The 20635-nt window shown below is 31.3% G+C and overlaps 1 protein-coding gene across 1 annotated transcript; it reads left to right on the forward strand.

Annotated features, from left to right (window-relative positions):
* On the forward strand, positions 11281 to 20074 carry LOC109358391 (cleft lip and palate transmembrane protein 1 homolog). The gene is made up of 12 exons (XM_019602592.1): positions 11281 to 11647; positions 12236 to 12382; positions 12520 to 12634; positions 12721 to 12815; positions 13979 to 14082; positions 15083 to 15120; positions 16616 to 16851; positions 17312 to 17405; positions 17509 to 17699; positions 18018 to 18237; positions 18805 to 18972; positions 19665 to 20074. Exons 1-12 carry the CDS (start codon positions 11435 to 11437, stop codon positions 19817 to 19819), a joined length of 1776 nt encoding a protein of 591 aa, XP_019458137.1. The 5' UTR covers positions 11281 to 11434; the 3' UTR covers positions 19820 to 20074.

Here is a 20635-nt window from a genome sequence, read left to right on the forward strand (position 1 = left end):
AATGTTTGAGGTGGTTATATAGGATTATATGGTTTTTTAAATTAAAAAATTTAAGGGCAAAATATGAATATACAAATTATATTATGGTGGTGATTACACCATGTTTTAGCTTTATATATAACTAGTGTGTACAAACACTTCAAATTTTATATTTCATTTTTTGAATTAGAATGTATTTGTTTGTTTGGTGTACTTTATATTATATTTTTTGTGTTTATGATAATGTTTAATTTAATGTGAGATATGTGGTTAATTAATGTATTGGTGGTAGTTGCTTAGGATTATATAGTTTTTTTGTAAAAATTAAATAATGTGAAGGGCAAAATAGGAAATAAAAATTACACAATGAGAGAAGTTATTTCAAGTTTTGACTTTATATATACTAGCGTGTCGACATACAGTCAACCCGCATTCTTATTTTATGACATTAAATATTTTTATTAGGTATTAAATTTGTATTTTTTATTTTAGAGAATTTGTATAGAAGTATAGATATTTCAATTACTAAAGTTCATTATAAAATAATAATAAAATAGATAATATATAATTATAAAATAATAAAAAGTGTAACATATATAAATTGTTTAATTATAAAACTAAATTTATAAATATGCGGGTACCCGCGGGGCGGTATCATGATATTTGTTCTCACTCATAAGCAATTTTTATGGATATCTGTTGTAGGTATTTTAGCAGGTATCCATGGATCGTGTATTTTTGTCATCCCTAATTCAAATATACATTTCCTCTTGTTTAAAGCAATCAGTTATTATTTTATTGTAAAATGATGGCAGTATATATAAAGAAAATAAAATATACTTTTAAAAAATGTAATCAATTAATCCTAAAAAAATAAAATATTCGAAAATTTACTAATGAAACAAAAATATACTTCAATGGTCTTGTTAAAAAAATGCAATTTATTTTGTGCAAAATCAAAGTGACAATAATAATTTAAAATTCTTGAAAATCGTGACTTCCTTTAAATATTTTGAGTGATGCAGGAAAATATAATAGTTGATTCATTAATTTCAAAATTGTTTAGTGTTTGAATGGAATATATGTCCTTTTTTTAATGGAAATCTTTATGTATTAGTTGTAATGATATGAAGATATGTGTAGTATCTATAAGACTAAGGCGTTGGTCAAGTCGTGTAAGGCTCGATAAATTTCCAAGGTGACCAAAAGTTTAATGATTTGATTCTTATGGACAACACTCGTTAAAATGGGCAGTTATGCATCCTGAAAGATATTAGTTCCTTACCCAAAAAGTAATGAAATATCTTTTTGGTAGTATCCAAAAAATAATATTGACTATTATTTTTTTATTGAATTTTACCAAAATGTTGACATAAGGGAATAAATGTATCATTTTCTGAATGTTAACTTAGAATTTTTAAATGTTAATGGATACTAATGTCCTACTATTTATGCATTCCAATTTTATGTTAATGTTGACTTGCATTATTCATTTATGCTAAGAATGAAATTAAATTAATTTATGTCTTCAAACCTTTTCCAAAATATATTTAATTTATGTTGATTAAATTATATGAAACACAAAAGATTAAAAATTTGTGTAACTGCAAAATATTCCCGTACGGTTTGGAACCGCCACCAAGTTAAAAGACTCTTATTTATGCCTAGTTTCAGAAAAGTTGGCAATTAAACTAGAGTTCTAAGTTTGGAAGTCAATTATAGATTGGGTAATGTATTAACACATCATCCACATATACTTGATGATATCCAAGCTTATTACATGGATCATTTATACCTTAAACTTGTTTGATTAATCATTTACTCACATATTAAGGACAAAAATATTGTTTTTATTTCTATGTCTCAATAAAGTTTATCTTGCAACAAATATGTCACTATATGCAACATGAGATCAAGACTTAAGTACTTCTTCATATAGACTTGGTCGGTTGGTTGAGTATGTTTTATTTGTTCTAAAGATCCGGAGCGATCTATTGCAACTGTTCAAATGATGAATAAGTAAAAGTAGTGAATACTTACGACTGCCATAATTCTTAATATGAGTATTATTTTAATCATTTTTTATATATTTAAAATTAATTAATTAAATATTCATGTTGAATTACCATTTACTATTTATTATTAAAGAAATTTTGTATTATTATATTATTGTTATTATTTCAATTAACTATTTATTAAAAAAAATCTATTAATTATTTATTTCTTGCTTATCCAAAAGTAAATTACAATGATCAAAAGTGATGTATCACAACCACTTCAAGTTGATCAAAGAAAAAGAAGTAAAGTCATCATCTTCCCTCCATCTTTATTATAATTTATTTCATGAGAATAATCACTAAATATGATAAAGAATAATTTTTTCATTATTATTTACTAATAAAGAAATTGTGTATTTAATTATAATAAAAATAATAAATAAAAGAAAACATTTAACAAAAATGAATATATTCTTGCTTGTTGGGGACTACTAAACACTAATGGAACATGAGATTGACATCATAGTCAATAAAACCATGATGGAAATCCACACGCAAGTTTGAGGCTAGACATTGATTACTATGCTATTCATTGCCCACTACTTCAAAATGCATTATTCACTAAACTAAAGTTCTAAGCTTAGTTGTCAATTACAATCGAGGAAGCTTATTTAAATGATTTACTAACCTATTTTTCTTGCTCCTGTAAATCTATATACAATAAGGAATCAATATTTACGTAGTTAACATATTGAGACGAAAAATACTTTAGATGGAAAATCTTAAATATTCAAATAAACTTCTCCGATCATTTAGATGGAAAATACTTTATGTAATTAAGGAATCAAGATTTACGTAGTTAAAATATTGAGATGGAAAATACTTATTTTTCTTGCTCCTACAAATCCCTATATACAATAAGGAATCAAGATTTACATAGTTAAAATACTGAGATGGAAAATACTTCAGATGGAAAATTTTAAATATTCAAATAAACTTCTCCAATCATTTAGATGGAAAATACTTTATGTAATTAAAATATTGAGATAGAAAATACTTTATGCATCAGCTTTTACACTAGTAATATATTATCCATGTATTAACTACTATTGAGTCTTAAATAAAATAACACAAATGAAAAGGTGGATGATGTTATTATAATTTAAAACTAATTTACGCTAACAATATATAAATATTAAACTCTATTTCTTAACGTGATTAATAAAATTTCAAAATTTTCACTATAAGGACAATATAAATAGCTTGTTCCACTTATACAAAATGCACACCATAATTACATACATTGATCTTATTTCACTTTTGTCTCTCACTTTGTTAGTTTTCATATATCATTAGCTTTCCATAATAATGTTTCGTACTTTTTTCCTCTTTGCATTTCTCTTATCAACCACTTCCCATGTTTCTGCAATAGACTTTTGCATCGCAGACTTAAAAGTGGCAAGGACTCCAGCAGGGTATCCCTGCAAGTCACCTGCCACAGTAACATTGGATGACTTTGTATTTTCTAACTACTTACCAGGAAAAATAATATTTTCAATTTCTCATTCACCCTTGCATCTGTTGATATTTTCCCATCCCTTAATGGGCTTGGCTTTTCAATGGCACGGTTCGACATAGAGGAAGGAGGTGTAGTCCCAATGCACACTCATGCTGATGCCGATGAGGTAATAATAATGTTGCAAGGTAATCTCACTGCTGGTTTTATATCATCAGATAGTAATACTGCTTTTGTGAAGACCATATCAGAGGGAAACATTATAGTTTTACCAAAAGGGTTGTTGCATTTTGCATTAAATGTTGGTAAGGGAAAAGCCTCAACTAATGTTATTTACAGTAGCGTAAAGCCTAGCGTTCAACTTTTTGATGTTGCATTGTTTGGAAATAATTAGGATTCTGCCATAGTGGAAAAGACTACCTTCCTTGATCATGCACAAGTTCAAAAACTGAAGGGTCGGTTTAAGAGGAGTGGCTAAGTAATGTAGAATTATAATTTTTCCATTGCCTAATCATTGCTCTTAGTATTTTACATACTAGGGTTTGGTATTGTTTTCATTGTCTTTCAATTCCATATTACAAATAAGAGCCTTTATTTTTTATTCATCACTTTCCTTAATTTTTTCCAAGATTCCAATGATGAACATTATAGTAATTCAATTAATTATTATTTTCTATACTTAATGCTAAAATAAAATATACTTTTAGAAAATGCAATTACTTAATGTTAAAAATATAATATTCTAAAAATTAGTATTGAAACAAAAATATAATTCAATGGTCTTTGTTAAAAAATGCAATTTTTGTGCAAAATCAAAGAAAAAATAATAGTTTAAATTTCTTGAAAGTGCTGAATGCTTGAAAATTCTTGAGTAATTAAGGAAATATAATAGTAGATTCTTTTATATCAAAATTGTGTAGTGTTTGAAAGGAATATATGTCATTTTTTAGAGGAAAAATATATGTATTAATTCTATTGTTGTAACCTGATTTTCAGCTACGGAATCTCTTTGGGAGTAGTCATAAGTTTTTTTGCGGTTAAAATGAAGAAAACTCAAATTAATCCTAAATAGGATAAAATGGTCTTTGAGATAGAAATTTCGAACTTGAGAATCGATTATGGATTAGGGAAGATATTAGCACCCCATCCGCTTATAATAAAACAATACCTAACTAATTGATGGACTTAAATACCCTAGATTTATTAAAATTAAATTACTCAAAATAAATATTTATTTTTTATTTTTATGTCTAACAAGAGTTAATCTTGCTCTTACCTATCCATATATGCATTAGGGAATCATGTCTATGTAGTTCTGGTTAGAAAATTGTTTGTTGATTGATTTAATTAGAACTTTAGAATTTGTTTAAATTGACTTAAAGAGAATTAATAGACAAAGAGTCGGGATTGGTCGTTTACTCTCTTCTCACTTCGATAAATAGCATAAGAAGTATACATAACCACAATCACTCTTCGACTCAAAGTCAGAGTTTATACAAGACGAGTCGTAGTCTTACTATCCAATTCTCATAGGAATAAATTATTTATAAAACTTTTTAATATTTATCTAATTTTAAACATGATCTCCAACAAAAATTAAACTTATTTGTCAAAAAAGACCCATACGGCCCATGGATAGGCCTAACAAAGGCCCTTTTCTAGGTAAGTTAAGGTTTTTTTTATAAAACAAAAATAAATTAAATTAACAAAGGAGCAGAAAAAGGATTGAAACCTTAGGACACATCATCCCATTCTAATGGAATGCAGACCCGTGAGGTAGGAGGAATTTATGGGCCATTACAACAAAGCCCTTTATAATTACTAACATATTGACAGGCACGGAAAGTGCATGTCAACCCGCTTTCCTATTGCTTATAATGTATAATTTATATACTATAAATATCAAATATAATAATTTATGTTAGATATTATAATTTGGAGTTGAACATGTTTGATTGAGGTAATTATTCAATTCTATTATTTAAAAATTGAACATTCAAATAATTGAATCACTTACAATTATCTTTATAGGTCACTTTCCTTTATGAAATTATACATGTACCTTAGATATATATATTCAATCAATACAATAATCTGACTTAAATGAACCAGTAGTGAAATTATATATTTATATATTTGTACCTGAGTGGTTATACCGGATATATGGTTTATTGAATGTGTTTAATATAAGTATTAATCTATATTAAATAATAATCTTATTGAATCTGTTTTATAATTTAGTATAGAATTATATGTTTATTTACGGTCCTAATCAATTAAGTATTGTATAGATAAATTAAAATATATCAATTAAAAATAAACATAAAAAAATTTAAAATTTTCAATCTCATTTCACTTAGAAAAGTTATTATATGAAACAAAATTAGTTGATCTAACTGATCCTCACTCATTGATGATGCATTAATGAGATATTTAATCAATTTCCTCTATAACCCATATCAATGGAACATATAAAAAGGAAGGGTTGGTAGCTTATAATAGTAACTCATAGTTTTTTTAGTTTTCCAACTATATATATAATAATTAACAATTATGTATAATTTAATTTTCATTGGAACATAAAAAAGTAATCAAAACATGAGATTTAAAAGGACCTCATATTATTTCTCTTACAAATAATGGTTGTTTCCATACCAACAAATATATACATATTTTGACTTTATAACTTACTATATAGAATTATATATACTCCATGATAGTAATTATCTTTCAATTGATTATATATTTTTTTACGTCCATCAAATGTAGTAAAACATATGAATGAATAAGACCATGCCTTTTACCCAAAATTATGGGATGGTTTGATATGGAATCAACCATCTATAAAAACAATATTGAGTAAATTGTAAGTGATTAGTATACTTTTATCACATTTTTTATAACATGATCTTTTGGTGATAACTCATATTCCAAATAAGTTATGTACCAAATAATATTCCAAATAAGTTAAATTGCCAATTATCTTTCCAATCACATATGTTATTTGGTTACCACATAGAAATATGATCATATTTACTTTGTATAGAAGAAGCAAAGATAAATAGTAAGTATGTAAGAGTTATATTAAAAACTAAAATAATAAATATCATTCGATAAGATGAAATTATAAAATTTACCACTTTTAAATGTAGATAAATTAATTATCAGTTAAGTTATTAAAGATTGCAAAGTTCTAATTAGTATCAATGTGGGTCAGTAAAGATTCCATTGGATCCAACTATAAAAAAGTCAGTTGACTCACCGGACTTGTGAGCTTTTGAAGTGGCCCCCAACAACAAAAAACCAATTCAATATTTTCCTTGTTATACCACCAATTACAACACCAAAGTGGAATGCCAATGCATCATCCGTGTTAATTGAAACATCATTCTCTTTTGATTCAAGGAGTATTATTCCAACAACTCCACTTCCTGGATGAACAACACATTTTAACAATTAACCAATGTAACAACATAACTTCACTAACATAAAGTACAGAATAAAATAGAATGTCAAACATTTATTTATTGTATTCATTCATGTAATATATTGTATTACCATGAAATGTAGTTATTGTTAAGTCTCTTCTTTGAAAGAAAAAAGCAATACCTGAAAATTGTAAGATGAAGATAATGGAAAATAAAAATGGGAAATGATAGTAGTGCATTCTTTGTCTTTTTTAGCAATACCATCCTAAAATAATACAGTGGAAAGAATAATAACTAAAGATGTGTTATACTTTCAAAATATATAATTTAGGCAACAATTTCTTTGAATGTGGTAGTTTTTGAAAGAGTAACTAATGTGCAGTTTTTTTTTAAATTAATTCAAATGAGAGGTTTTAAACGGTTCTAAAAAAATATGGTTAAAAAGTAATAAAGATGATAGTTTTTGAAAACTAAGTAATAATGTGAATGAATGGAACATTTGTATATAGTTTTTTGGTATAAAATAGAAAATAGTGAGAGTAAAATAGAAAACTATTAATTACACCATGAATAGTTAGTTATTTTATGTTTTTGCTTTATAAGTAGTATATATATATATATATATGTGTGTGTTTTTTTTACACTATTACTAAATTATATATATTTAATATATTAATTATCATTTGACTCTTAAATAAAAATAATACAAGTCAATCATATGAGATATGTTGACAGTGTATAAATTTTGAACTCTTTAAAATATGTGCATTCAATATTGAGTAGTTAATCTACATGTATCTTAAATTTATCACACTTGCCAAAAAAAAGTTGAATGAGTGATATAAGACCTAAATTCTCATGATGATTAAAAGGTTAAGTACTCGATTTTTATGAACGACACATTGTTGAGGAACAAAGATCCTCTCATTAGCAAATAATTATTTTTACTTGTATTTTTAATGGCAAAACTGTTATTACATTATATGTAAAAGGATAAAAATGTTTTATCATTGTCGCGTCCCGATTTTCGTCTACACGACCTCTTAGAGTCGTCACTACATTTTATGGTTAAAAATGTAGAAAAATCTTTAAAGCCCAATCGCATTGGGCTTTTGGATTTTTGATATCTAGGTTCGGGAGTCGATTACGAATTGGGGAAGGTATTAGCACCCCGTTCGCCCATAATAAAACGGTACCTGACTAATTGCATAAATTGAATACCCTTCATTTATTTAAATTAAATTACTTAAACAAAATATATTTTTTATTTTTATTTGTGTATGACAAGTTCATATTGCTCCTACGTATCCCCGGGTGCAATGGAGAAATCAAGACTACGTAGTTCTTTTTTGAAAGTTGGTAAGTTGGTTTGATTAAAAGATTTAGAAATTTGTTTGAATTTAATTGAAGTGGAATTAATAGACGAAGAGTCAACATTGATTGCTTACCCTCTTCCCACTTCGATAGATAGTAGATGCAGTACAAGTGACCGCGACCAGTTCTCAGCTCGAAGCGAAGAAAAAGATGCAATACGAGTTGTAACCTCGCTATTGAATCTTAAAACAATTAAAACTTTATTATTTTTATAAAGTAAAGCTTATAAATTTGTTTGAGTTTAATTGAAGTGGAATTAATAGATGAATAATTAACATTGATTGATTACCCCTTCATACTTTGATAGATAGCAGAAGCAGTACAAATGACCGCGACCGATTCTCGACCCGAAACAATGAGAAAGATACAATACGAATTGTAACCTCACTACTACATCTCAAAACAATAATTTGCTAACAATATTTCAAACATTTATTTAATTAATGATAAATTGTAAGTCATGGTCATCATTTTTAAAGTAAAATTTATAACATTTAATTATATTGCTATTAGAGAAACACTGTAATCCCTGTTACTTAAAACAAACAATATGCTAATGTGATTATAAACTAGCATTATTATTGTAATATTTAATATAGGCCCTACTTGGGTGAATGAGTTTCTTAGATTTATAAAAACCATTTTTGGCATCTACCTAATAACTAAAGCTTTGAAGAAAGTTGGTCTTTCACATACACTAACATGCCCTAGTCTATCAAGCATGTATACTAAAATAAGCTTCAAACAACGGCACATTAAGCTTAAAAAGCACCTTATTAAAGAATATGTTATTATCATATAAAAAATCAACTATCTCTTCACTATCAATTTAGCATATGCAGCAAATATTCTTGAATACGTCAAAGTAAACTCAATGGCATGGCGCAATGTCTACTAGAGGAGAGAAGTTCAAGTAAGTCATATATAACAAGTATCTAAGCTTGGCTATCCAGGTATAAACTAACCTTCAAAGAGCCCATAGAATGTGCTTTTCTCATTGTATTTTGGATTAAGGGGAACTAACACATGAACTTTATCAAAGTCATACAATACCATGAGATCCTTTGAAAAATCCTTTGCCACAGAAAACCATGCATTTTTCTTATATGACAGCAGAATCTTATTGGTGCTATCAGTGGACTCTTTGAAGCTTCCATGGTTTTAGCCCAAACGTGACCACATAGTTGGTTGATGCAAACCGATTGACCGTTCCAAGTTGTGAGAGATGTGGAGTTTGCGGTGGCTTTGATCTCCATTCCATTTGTTTTATTCATGTCTTCCTTTATCCAAGTTTGCTTTCTTTTTGAAATGTATACCTCCAAACTCTCTTTTTTTTTCTTATTTTTGAGCGCCTTGTGCATGTATATGTTTCACACTTAAGAAGCCATGGCGAAAGAGCTTTGAGGAGTAGAGTTTTAAGGACTATGGAGATTGTTGGAAGATTCTGGATTCGTCTTGAATGTTGAGATTTTTTTTTGGGAATAATTGTAACGTTGAAGTTACTTATGATCAGAGTGTTATGAGCTGATGATGGTAGAGGAATATATGTGAGTGTGTACGGGAATGTATATGGTAATGAAATAATCTGGTAGTTATACGACTACTTTCACTACCATTTCTTTCTCGATGTAATTCTCTTAAATATGATCGTGAAGAAAAATTGGCCCCTGTCTCTTATCCCCTCTCCCCTTTGTCGTGGATTGCTGGGTTTTAATAAGAGATGTTTCCTTCTTAGAAGAGCCTCAAGTGGGTAGAAATTGATGGGTGATATAGAAGGTTTGGTGTTTGTTATGGAGGGTGAAGAAAGGTTTAGGGAATTACCCCCACCAAGCTAGGTTCTCCTCCTCTTTTTCTCTTAGTGGCTTCTGTTGAAATAATAGGTGATGGGAGAGAGGGATCCGTGAGTGAGGGAGTGAAAAGTGGGATGAGCAGTTGTCAAAAGAAAGAGTGGGCTGGTTAGTTGGGTATAAGTGGTTGCCAAAGAGAAAGAGGGTTTATGGGTGATTTGGAATTGAGGGATGATATAGATATTTTGGGATACCTAAAAAATATTATTATTCGATAGAAAATACCCAAAATATTTATATTATTTATCTGACATTATTTTTTATTAAAAAGTATTATGGGCCGGACAAAATTGGGTGTTCAGAATCATGTTATATTTTCCTTTATTTTTTGTAGTACTTATCTTTCTATTAATGAACTTACTCTCATTGTTGAGAGGGGCAATCACACAACACCAATGATGTAAAAACCATAATGTACCGGCTGGAAAACAGGCGAATCAGATCCCTAATTGATACAGTGTAGATGTTAAATCGACCAAGTATCAAAACCGGTCAAAACTGGTGAACCGGCCGGTATTTGACTAAACCATCGGTTTATTTTTAAAAAAAAATTTAAAAACCCTTTCCAACATTTATTCAACACTTTAAGGCACATGCTTCCAAGATATAGTTAGATTATATCTTTTTTGTTCCTAACATTTGTGTGAAATCTCAGTGACATTTGTGTAATCTTGGAGTACTGTCTGATGATAGGATTTGGTGCAAAAATATAATCTCGATATGAGACAACTTTGCCTCTTTGGTGTTAAATGTTAAAACTCCAAATTTATTTGTTTTGTTGAGTGAATTGTGAACTTGTGTCATTTAGTTAATTTTGCTAGTGTTAAGTGATACTTTTGGATTGATATATGTTTTATAATTTAGACTTTGAATTTGTTAAAGACTTAAAATTGTTTATTTATGTGAATTTTGAGTAGATTATGAATATGAATTATAAAGTTGAATATCTACCTATTTAAAAATTTTGTTATAGATTTTTATATATAAAAATATAAGCATATATATCCAATGTAACAAACTTACGATTTAATTACTGAAGCACTTGCCAACAAAGTATGAGATGATTACTTATGATAGATACCCTAAGTAAAAAAGATAACTAAATAAATATATGCAATTATCATTTGAAATTAAAAAACTATAGGGTTTGTGGAAAAAAATATCTAATTGCACTAAGTATCGGAGCTGGAGTTGCAACAGAATAATATATACTAATCTTCTCCATCCTGATTCTCCGTAATATTTGTTTCCTTCGATTCTCTCTCACTCTCTAACTTGCAAACGCCGCCGAACATGGCTCCGCCGGCGGTAGCTGCAGGCCAAGGAGGACAACAACCACAACAACAAGGTGGCGGAGGTTTCGGGAAAACCATCACCGGAATAATACGCATGGCGGTGTTCTGGTACTTCGCCTCCAAATTCTTCTCTCCCAAACGTGCCCCCACCGATCCTTCTGGTGCTCCTTCTCCTCTTATTTCCAATCTCTTTCAACAAGGCCAGCCTCTCGTGAGAACTATTTCATCCATTCTATGTTATATTATTGTTTGTTTGATTCTTATTATATTTTCTGTTTATTATGAATTTTTAGATCCTGATACTGTTATTGATATGTTAGTTTTCTATTAGATTCAGTTTCAAATTAAATTTACTTGTAGGAAGGACTTTGCTTACACTTTTAGGTAGATTCAATGTTTTGTGTACTTTATAAACTGAATAGATTTAACACAACATCATATCAGTAAATCATGTTGTTATGGCGCACCAAATGCTCATATTTCATATTATGATCGTTTTGTTTACTATTAGAGTTTCAAATAAAGTACTTGTATATGCACAATTGGACAGTTGCGTGTTCTGTATGTTTATATGTCCGTGTTTAATGAATGACTGCCCAAGCGTCAAAGTGGATTACATAACTGAAGGTTTTAAAAAATGTGTGATTGGACTTGAACAGATAGAGTTGTGCAGTGTTATCATAGTAGTCTATAAATAGTGGGTTTGGTTTTGTTTTTAGTGCGAAGACTTTCCTAGTTTGTGTTGCTTCTTTTTTTCTGTACTTGATCTAGTTGTTTTTTCTATTGTTATTTTGTTCAGGATATGTGGCTATATCTTTCCGAGCATGAGAAGTTTAATGATTTTAGTAGTGATCGTGACCTTGTATGGCATGAAACCAACCTTCCATATGCTTCTTGGGGACCTGGAAGTACCAGAACTCTTGCTTTGAAATATGACCCATCCGAGGTATGACTTGCTGGCTGGCAATGCTACTCCTATAGTCCTATTCTGTGCTTGACTTACATGCATAGTTTCTGCTTGAAGAATGTTTAAAGTATTTCCTTTAATATACTGGACTTTATCATTACCTGTTCTCTTTTCAGGCCTTGAAGCACAATGGGAGTCTATATGCTCATGTTTTCTTTGCACAATCTGGATATTCACCTGACCCAACTGACCCGGAATATCAGCCTCAGGCGGCATTTGGAAGGACACATGGTAAGATGCGTTAGTTCTTTAGCCACTTTTAAAATGTCTAACTTAAAGAAAGTGGTTTAAGCTGTATCTCCTTTTACTGAATTCAGCTGTTGTGAAATACTTACCCAAATCAAGAGCGGATAAAAGGAGGAGTCTTTTGGGAACCTCTCCAGATTCTAGTGAGGATCAAGTGGCCTCCAAGGTTTGCTATTTACTCATGCTTTTTATGATTAGCTTTCAGCCAACTTGTTCTGATACATTGTACTTTGGTTCCTGTGTTCAAGATCTGTATTATTTTTACACTATAGAACTCATTTATCATATTATATTCCTTGCAAACTCTGGAGGTTTTATATAAACTTTCATATTTTAATACTAACATTGGGACTGGAAGGGTCTTTCAAGCTTTGTCTTCAGTTTCTGCCTTCCTGATTTGTCTGGTGATTTCTGGAACCACGATGATGTGACACAGTGACAGCATATTGGACAGAGAACTTAAATTCTAGATTTATTAATTTTCTCTGGTGTAGAATAGTAATCATTTGCTAATGGTGGCAGAGTTTGGACGCTCCCCTTAAATAGCAAAGGCTGGGGAGGGCATCCCATCAAGACTCATGCCAGTATGTGTGAAGGTTCCAAATAACTGTATTCATGAGGCCTTGCTTAGCATGAGATTACATGATTTTCTGTTGAAGCATGGATCTGTGTTTGAATTAATTTGGTTTATTTCTGTCAAATAACAACTAACAAGTGAAGTTCATTTTCTACAACAACAGCAACCAAGCCTTTGTCCCACTTGGTGGGGCTGGCTATATGGATCGAACGACGCCTTATGCTCTATCATAAATCATGGGTGCAACATGGATCGAATGACTACATGAAGTTCTCTTGTTAGAGAACTGAAAATACTATGTCATGGGTGCAGCACTTTCAGAAGACAGATAAAATTAGAGCTGAAGCTCGTGGAGAAATGGGGTAAAAGAAATGATGGATATCATTTATATCTATGCAGCATAATTGTAATTCAGCACGGCAATCGTCAGCATTTTTCTCTTCACTGAGCTTTTGAAAGGAGCATGTAGTTTGGTAGTATTATCGTTCAGTTCAAACTATCATTTAGAAATTTTGACAATAACATAGATTAACGCTTCTATAGTTCTATATTCAATGAGCCGTGAGAGATCAGTCCTTATGATTCTACTTAGTTTGTCTATAAGGGACTTCTTCTACCAATCTGTTTTAGTTACTTTATCCATTTTCTTTTTGAAATAAGTGGTATCCACTGCTTGATATAGTGCTATGATACAATACATATGGATTTCTTGTGATGATCCCAACATAGATCTCTTTTGGCTGTTGTGCCAGGTGGCTGGTGATACGCAAAATGATTCTGAGGACGATGGCCCTTTGGAGTGGATTTCATATTTGAAACCCAATGTAACGATAAACTTGGTTGCTGATTTCACAAAGTATGTTCCTTGCATTTCCTTAATTTTTTGGATGCATTTAACTTTGAAATATGTTTTCTATCTATATGTTCTGTATTTTCAGCCATTCATGATCTCTCTATAAAATTTGACCTCCACTTATTATTCTTTGAGAAAGCATCATGAAGAAGATGCAAGAGTCTGACAGATAAACGGGTCTTCTTTTAACGGGAAGAATTCTGGTCTTTTGGTTTGTACGAGACTAGTATCCTAGAGGATTGAACATTTAACACCCTCTCTTAGAATGAAAAAAATCCATTTCTTATCTCCCCTCTTTTCTGGTAGAATTAGACTGTAAGACTGGAACTTAACAATAGTTTAGGGATCCGGTTGGTTAAGTTCCAGTCTTACAGTTAATTGTTAAACTTTTGAACTTTTTAAAGTCTCATTTCTTATTCTCCCCTTTCTTTAAACTTTTAAGTTAACTATTACCTCAAACCTTTAAGTAAATAACCAAATTGAGTTAGCTAATGGATGTTTTTGTATGCCGGTCAGGATTAATCCTTCCTTCTTTTTGTGTCTCTTTGGCAACAATTTTCATCATTGACCACCCAAATAGATTCATGTTAGTAGAAGGATACATCCTTTGGTCCACATGTACTCTAGTGCATCAGGTTGTCTGAAGTCCATATTTGTATTTAACTATGCTTGTAGTCTTAGTCTGAACCTTATATTGAGGTACAATTCAAAATTTCATTACCCCAGTAATCTCATACACAATTACACATTAAGAGGGTTTGATACAAATTAATAAGCAACTACCAGTTTGGTAGCCTTTACTAAATTTCATTACCTGAACATTATATTTGCAGTACATAATTTTCAATGTCAGGGCCTACATAATTTTATGAAATTATATTTTAACATTTCCCTTTCTCTCCTTGACATTTTCTACTTGTGCCATTCTGGTAGAGAAACCTTTAATTGATGTGTTTTCTTTGCACATGCTGCTTATTGTTACATTGCCTTTTCCTGTTTGCAGGTACTCGAAAAATGGCATCCCACCAAACATCGCTCCATGTATCCAATGCATTTACATCTCTTGCTAGTTGTCATTTCTTTTATGTTTTTCTGTCTACTGTAGTTGCTTGGCCTTGGTTTCTGGATTCTATGTCTAGTATTCAAAAGAATATTGCTCATATTCTGCAACTGCAACACAGTGTTGCCCATGGCGGTTGTCAAAATTCAGCCATGAAGGCGTTGCAGACAAATAGCCGACATCATAATGGCGGTTGACAAAAAATAAATAGGAAAAATAAAATAATAATATAATAACATAAAAATCAAACAATAACATAAAGTTTAATAAAAATCATTAAGTATCAATGTCTCATAACATCATACGATCAGTAAAAAGTAAAATAAACAATACTAACAAGTCTTGCAAAAAGCACAACTAAAAATCAAAGCAAAACACAAATATAAAATGCAAAATATTTACACCGTGTGTTATCCTATTTTTGGAATACACTGTGCTACTGTTAAATAATTATTTTAAATTTGTATATAAAGTAAACTGGAAAAAGAGCTATAAAAAAAGAAGTAAACTAAAAAAATAAACTGAAAAAAAAAGTGGGAAAAATGTAATCTGGACAAAAAAATCAAACTGGAAAAATATATATTTTGAAAATAAATAAAAAACGAAATAAAAAAATGGAATGAAAAAGAGATAAAGAAATGAGAAAATAAGAAACAAGAGAGAAAAAAAGATAGAGAAAGGGAAAACGCAATGAAAAAGGGTTAAGAAATGTGATTGTGGCGGCGACAGTCGAGGCAGCACACAACAGAGAACTCAGTTTTGAGAGATAGATGCAATAAGGAGAAGAGGCAAAAATAGAAAGGGTTAGGGTTTTAATTTTTAACCCATGAATGGGCCCAAAAAACCCATCCCAGCCCAATTTTTAAAAAAAAAACTGACCAGCAACCCACTATACTGCCGTGGCCCCGCCACCGCCATACCACCATGGCGGTTTTTTCGAGCAGAAGGCGGACACGGCCATTTGGCGGGATTTCCCAAATGGCTAATGGCGGTAGCCCAAAAAACGCAACCGCCACCCGCCATGGCTGCTATTGGGCAACATTGCTGCAACATTAATAGAGATATATAAACTAGAGGGTAAGTTTGGCGCCACAGTAAGGTTGTTGCTTTGTGACCATGAAGTCACGGGTTCAAATCCTGGAAATAGTCTCTTCACTTGCTGGGGTATGGCTGCGTACATCTACCCTCCCCATATTCCACCAATTGGGAGCATCGTACACTGAGTCGCTTTTTTTTTAATACATGCATATAAACTAATGGACAATTCTTGGATGGTGGGGTTTTATATGATCAAATATTTTTTTATCACTTTCCTCATATGTATGATTTTTCTTGCCTTTTCTATTTCTAGTTTTAATCTCCTGTGACCTTATAGGTTGATGCATATTCAAACTCTCCTCCCCTGTTTAGGTTTTTTTATTATGTAGGCAAGTTAACTGATCATATGTATGAGTTTCCTTAACTGTGGATGCCCAGACTTGAATGTTGATCCTATCACGGGGAATTACTACCCGACTGTTTTTTTCAATGAGTTCTGGTTACTCAGAGATAAGCTGATACCAATGAATGAGACAGTAACTGAGTTACTGCTTAATCTGGAGGTTGGTCCCATTAGTATGACAAAGTGGCAACTGTTCATGCAGATTGATCAGTCCTTCCAGATTCACCGTAGTTATGGAAGCATGGTTGACGGAGAGGGTGATGAGTTAAAGGTATGTTAGAATTTCTGTCCCAACTTCTGTGTAATTAATTCAATGTTGTGCAATGCCCAGTTATTCTATAATGAACTTGGTGGAAGTGGAACTTGCATTTCCTGTTGAATATTGAAATGACTTCAAACATTTGGGCCCTTGGGCTTTTGTTTTTCAATAACCTGCTTCTGTTCATCAGTGTGTCCTTCTCTAAGAAGTTGGCTTCAAGTCCTAAGGGTTCTTGTATTAGGTGGGTTAGAGATATAAAAACCATTTCTAGACCTCTACCAAACAACTTAAGCTTTTAAGATAACTAGTCTTTAACAGTAACTTATATCAGTGGCCTTAAAGTTTTATGATGAAATTTCTAGTGGTCATGTTACAAATTTCTCTGTAGGCTGTGCACTCGTGCATTTGTTTCCCACTGAGTTTATAAATCCTTTGTTTGTTGAAATGGCTGACTATTTGTTGTTTATATCAGAGGGTATTCTTGGAAGGAAATCCTTACCTCCTGGGAGTTACCATGGCTGTTTCTCTACTTCATTCAGTTTTTGATTTCTTTGCTTTCAAGAACGGTGAGTGATTCTATGTGTCTTTAGGAAATTAATTCCAAAAATGAAATTCTGGTAGAGTTGCTTGGAGTTATAGCTTGCAATCTAATTATTTTCTCTTCCCCAGACATCCAATTTTGGAACAAAAATAAATCTATGGAAGGACTCTCTGCAAAGTCTGTTGTTGTCAGCTTTATTTCACAACTTATTGTCTTCCTCTATTTACTTGACAATGATACCTCCTGGATGATTCTTGGTAGCTCTGGAGTTGGATGTATTATTGAGTTCTGGAAAATTGGAAAAGCAATGCACATAGAGGTATCTTTCTTGACCTTATTGTCATGTTTTAATATGTGAGGTTCTGAACATATTTGATAAATCTGTGTTTGGAATAAGATGTAATATTGTTCCGGACACACCATTACCGTTCCCGATTATCAATGTTGTGGCTCTTACATCTATGTATTTTCATTTGTAAAACTGTGTAAGTGTAGAATATTTTGAAGAGTCCATTTTTGAAGTTAATTAATGGCTTTAGTCTACTTCTGTAAATGGTCTTGTTCTCAACTTTCTTTTATATTTGACATTTGTTGTCTGCAATCTGCAACTTACTGTTTCCCTTTTCTTTATCCCCAGATTGATAGGACTGGTAGGATACCTATGTTAAGGTTCAGAGATCGAGAGTCATACGCACAGAACAAAACTAAGGAATATGATGATATTGCAATGAAATATTTATCATATGTTTTATTTCTCCTCGTTGCTGGCTCCTCTGTTTACTCATTGATGTATGAGCGTCACAGGAGCTGGTATTCTTGGATTCTGTCATCACTCACTAGTTGTGTCTACATGTTTGGTAAGCACTCTTCTATTTCTGTTAAGCTATCATTCTGTTTTGGCATTTTAAAAACATTTATGACCCTTAGTATTAAAATTGATGAAATTAAACGAAGTACTTTGAGTAAGATAACTTCCCCTTACACTTTAATCATGATAGTTGTCGCATCCTGAGTAGAAGTTTTCGATGAGCAACCATTTTCAGCATGAAAGTTATATCATTATCTTGATTAAGTGATTTTTTCTAGTGCACTACATGTAATGATTATAAGTATTAGGTAGTAATAAATAAATTGGGTTACACTTCTTCAAAGCAAAATGAGTTTTTATACATATTTTCAAATCGAAGAATTTAAGACTACAATTTTTATATTGCTTTTCAACTTGGGAGTTGAAATACCATAGTTAGTCTGGCATTTAAGCATGATTAGTTCTCTTTTTAGGCAAAGTGTGTCGTAACAATCTGTAGTTTTTCTTCTCTTTCTTTTGGCCCTTTGTCTAGCCACTGCTTTCTACAGATCATGAACTTCAAGTTTTCTGGTCTTTAAATGTAATGTCCGTGCTCTTTTTGCTGGAAAAAATGCAGGTTTTATTATGATGTGCCCTCAATTGTTCATCAACTACAAACTTAAATCTGTTGCTCATATGCCTTGGAGGCAGATGACTTACAAGTTTCTCAACACCATCATTGATGATCTTTTCGCCTTTGTCATTAAAATGCCAACACTGCATCGCCTTTCTGTCTTCCGTGATGGTAAGATTGGGATCATAAGTTCATAACAACTATTTTCTCATAATTATGTTCGGAGTGATATATGAAGTTTTTTCTTGTGTTGAGTTACAAAAGAGGTGTTAAGAAACTTGGTGAGGGGAGGAGGAAAAGTCAATTTACTTATTCAATTTAACTAGGCGCCAATGGACCACTAGGTCATTGTCAGATGAAATGTTATCTTGTAAAACATCATTAGTCTCTTTCTGATGTATATTATATAATGGGAATTTGAATCGAAACCTGGCTGAGATCTGATAAACTTGACCTGGAAACTTCATTGTGTGGTTATACCAAGAGGTCAAGCTATTTTTACTTCGAGAAGCATTTCCAAGAAGACAGAGACACCTAGTTTAGTTTTTAAACAGGGAGTTTCTGAAGTTGATAATTCCACTTTTAGAGAAGGGGGAGGAGGTGTTGCATAACTGAATATAATGTAAATGGCTCAACTGCTTGTATTTTAGCTGAAAGGGTCATAATTCTATAATGCAGTGATTTGTTCCACTGTTGGACAATTTAGTTATCATTACCAATTAAATCAGAATTTTAGCTGAAGTGAACTCATTTCTGAAATAATATATGCATTGTTTGACTGCAGTATGCATTGTTTGACTGCAGTTTCCTTGTTAGATGACCTTAATGCTGTCTTAATTTCTTCTGCCTTTCCTGGCTTGCAGATATTATCTTTCTCATATATTTATACCAGAAGTGGGCTTATCCGGTAGACAAGAAACGTGTAAATGAGTTTGGTTTTGGAGGTGAAGATGACGCGACTGTGGCTTCTACTGCGGTGGATGCTGCTGCTAAAGAAGAAGAGAAGAAAACTAACTGAGCTAGTTTTATGTCCACTTAAGATATGTTTATTTATTTATTTTAGGTAGACAATCCACTTAGCTAAATTTCACATTGAATACTCTGTTGAATTCTACACTTGGAAAGAGCCTTTTTTTGCTTGGGAGGATAAGACTACGTACATTTACCCTCTACGGACTCAATTAGGTGGGAATCTTGTTTGTGTATCAGGAGGCACTTAACAGGTATTTTTGTAGCTCTTTATTATCAAATATTAGTTCTTTTTCTGATGTCTCCCCCTGGGTGTATTATTTTCTTCATCACTCTAATGTATCCTTAATTGGTTTACCCATGGTCTTAGTTTCTATTTCAAAATCAATTTTGATTTTGGGGTTCACTTTCTTGTTATGCAAAATTTATACTTCAAATGAGGTAAGTTTTAGTTAGTAAGAGTATAGTAGTCACTTCAAGTTTTAAAACATGAGAACTTTAGTAACTATTATATTTCTAGTCTCTCTCTCTATTTATATGTTACAATGTGGAAATTTTGGGTTTAAACTATGGCTCAGCCGTTTACACAAATAAAATGTGAAATTGTTTCTTATCATTCAAATAGGAGATAGATTTTGCTAGGGTTGTCATATAGATAAAAAGGTGATGAGTATCTTTAATGTGTTACACGAGAATGAAGAATGAATCTTAGATTATAAAATGTCAATAAGAAAAGAAATTTTATGTAATGGATAGAGTTGATGAAAATGTTGCATTAGATAAATATATTAGATAAGATATGATTGTAAATGAATGTATTAAGGAGAAAATAATGATAGAATTGTATTTTGTGTAGTTTGGACTT

Source organism: Lupinus angustifolius, chromosome LG01 (genome assembly GCF_001865875.1).
Source record: "Lupinus angustifolius cultivar Tanjil chromosome LG01, LupAngTanjil_v1.0, whole genome shotgun sequence".
NCBI classification, from domain to species: Eukaryota; Viridiplantae; Streptophyta; class Magnoliopsida; order Fabales; family Fabaceae; genus Lupinus; species Lupinus angustifolius.

Excerpts from the sequence above, each read along its gene's own strand:
- LOC109358391 (XM_019602592.1), top strand. The coding sequence starts at position 11,435 with ATGGCTCCGCCGGCGGTAGCTGCAGGCCAAGGAGGACAACAACCACAA. Across the intron at positions 12,383-12,519 it reads TGAAATATGACCCATCCGAG|GCCTTGAAGCACAATGGGAG; the intron begins GTATGACTTGCT and ends TTCTCTTTTCAG. Across the intron at positions 14,083-15,082 it reads TTGGTTGCTGATTTCACAAA|GTACTCGAAAAATGGCATCC; the intron begins GTATGTTCCTTG and ends TCCTGTTTGCAG.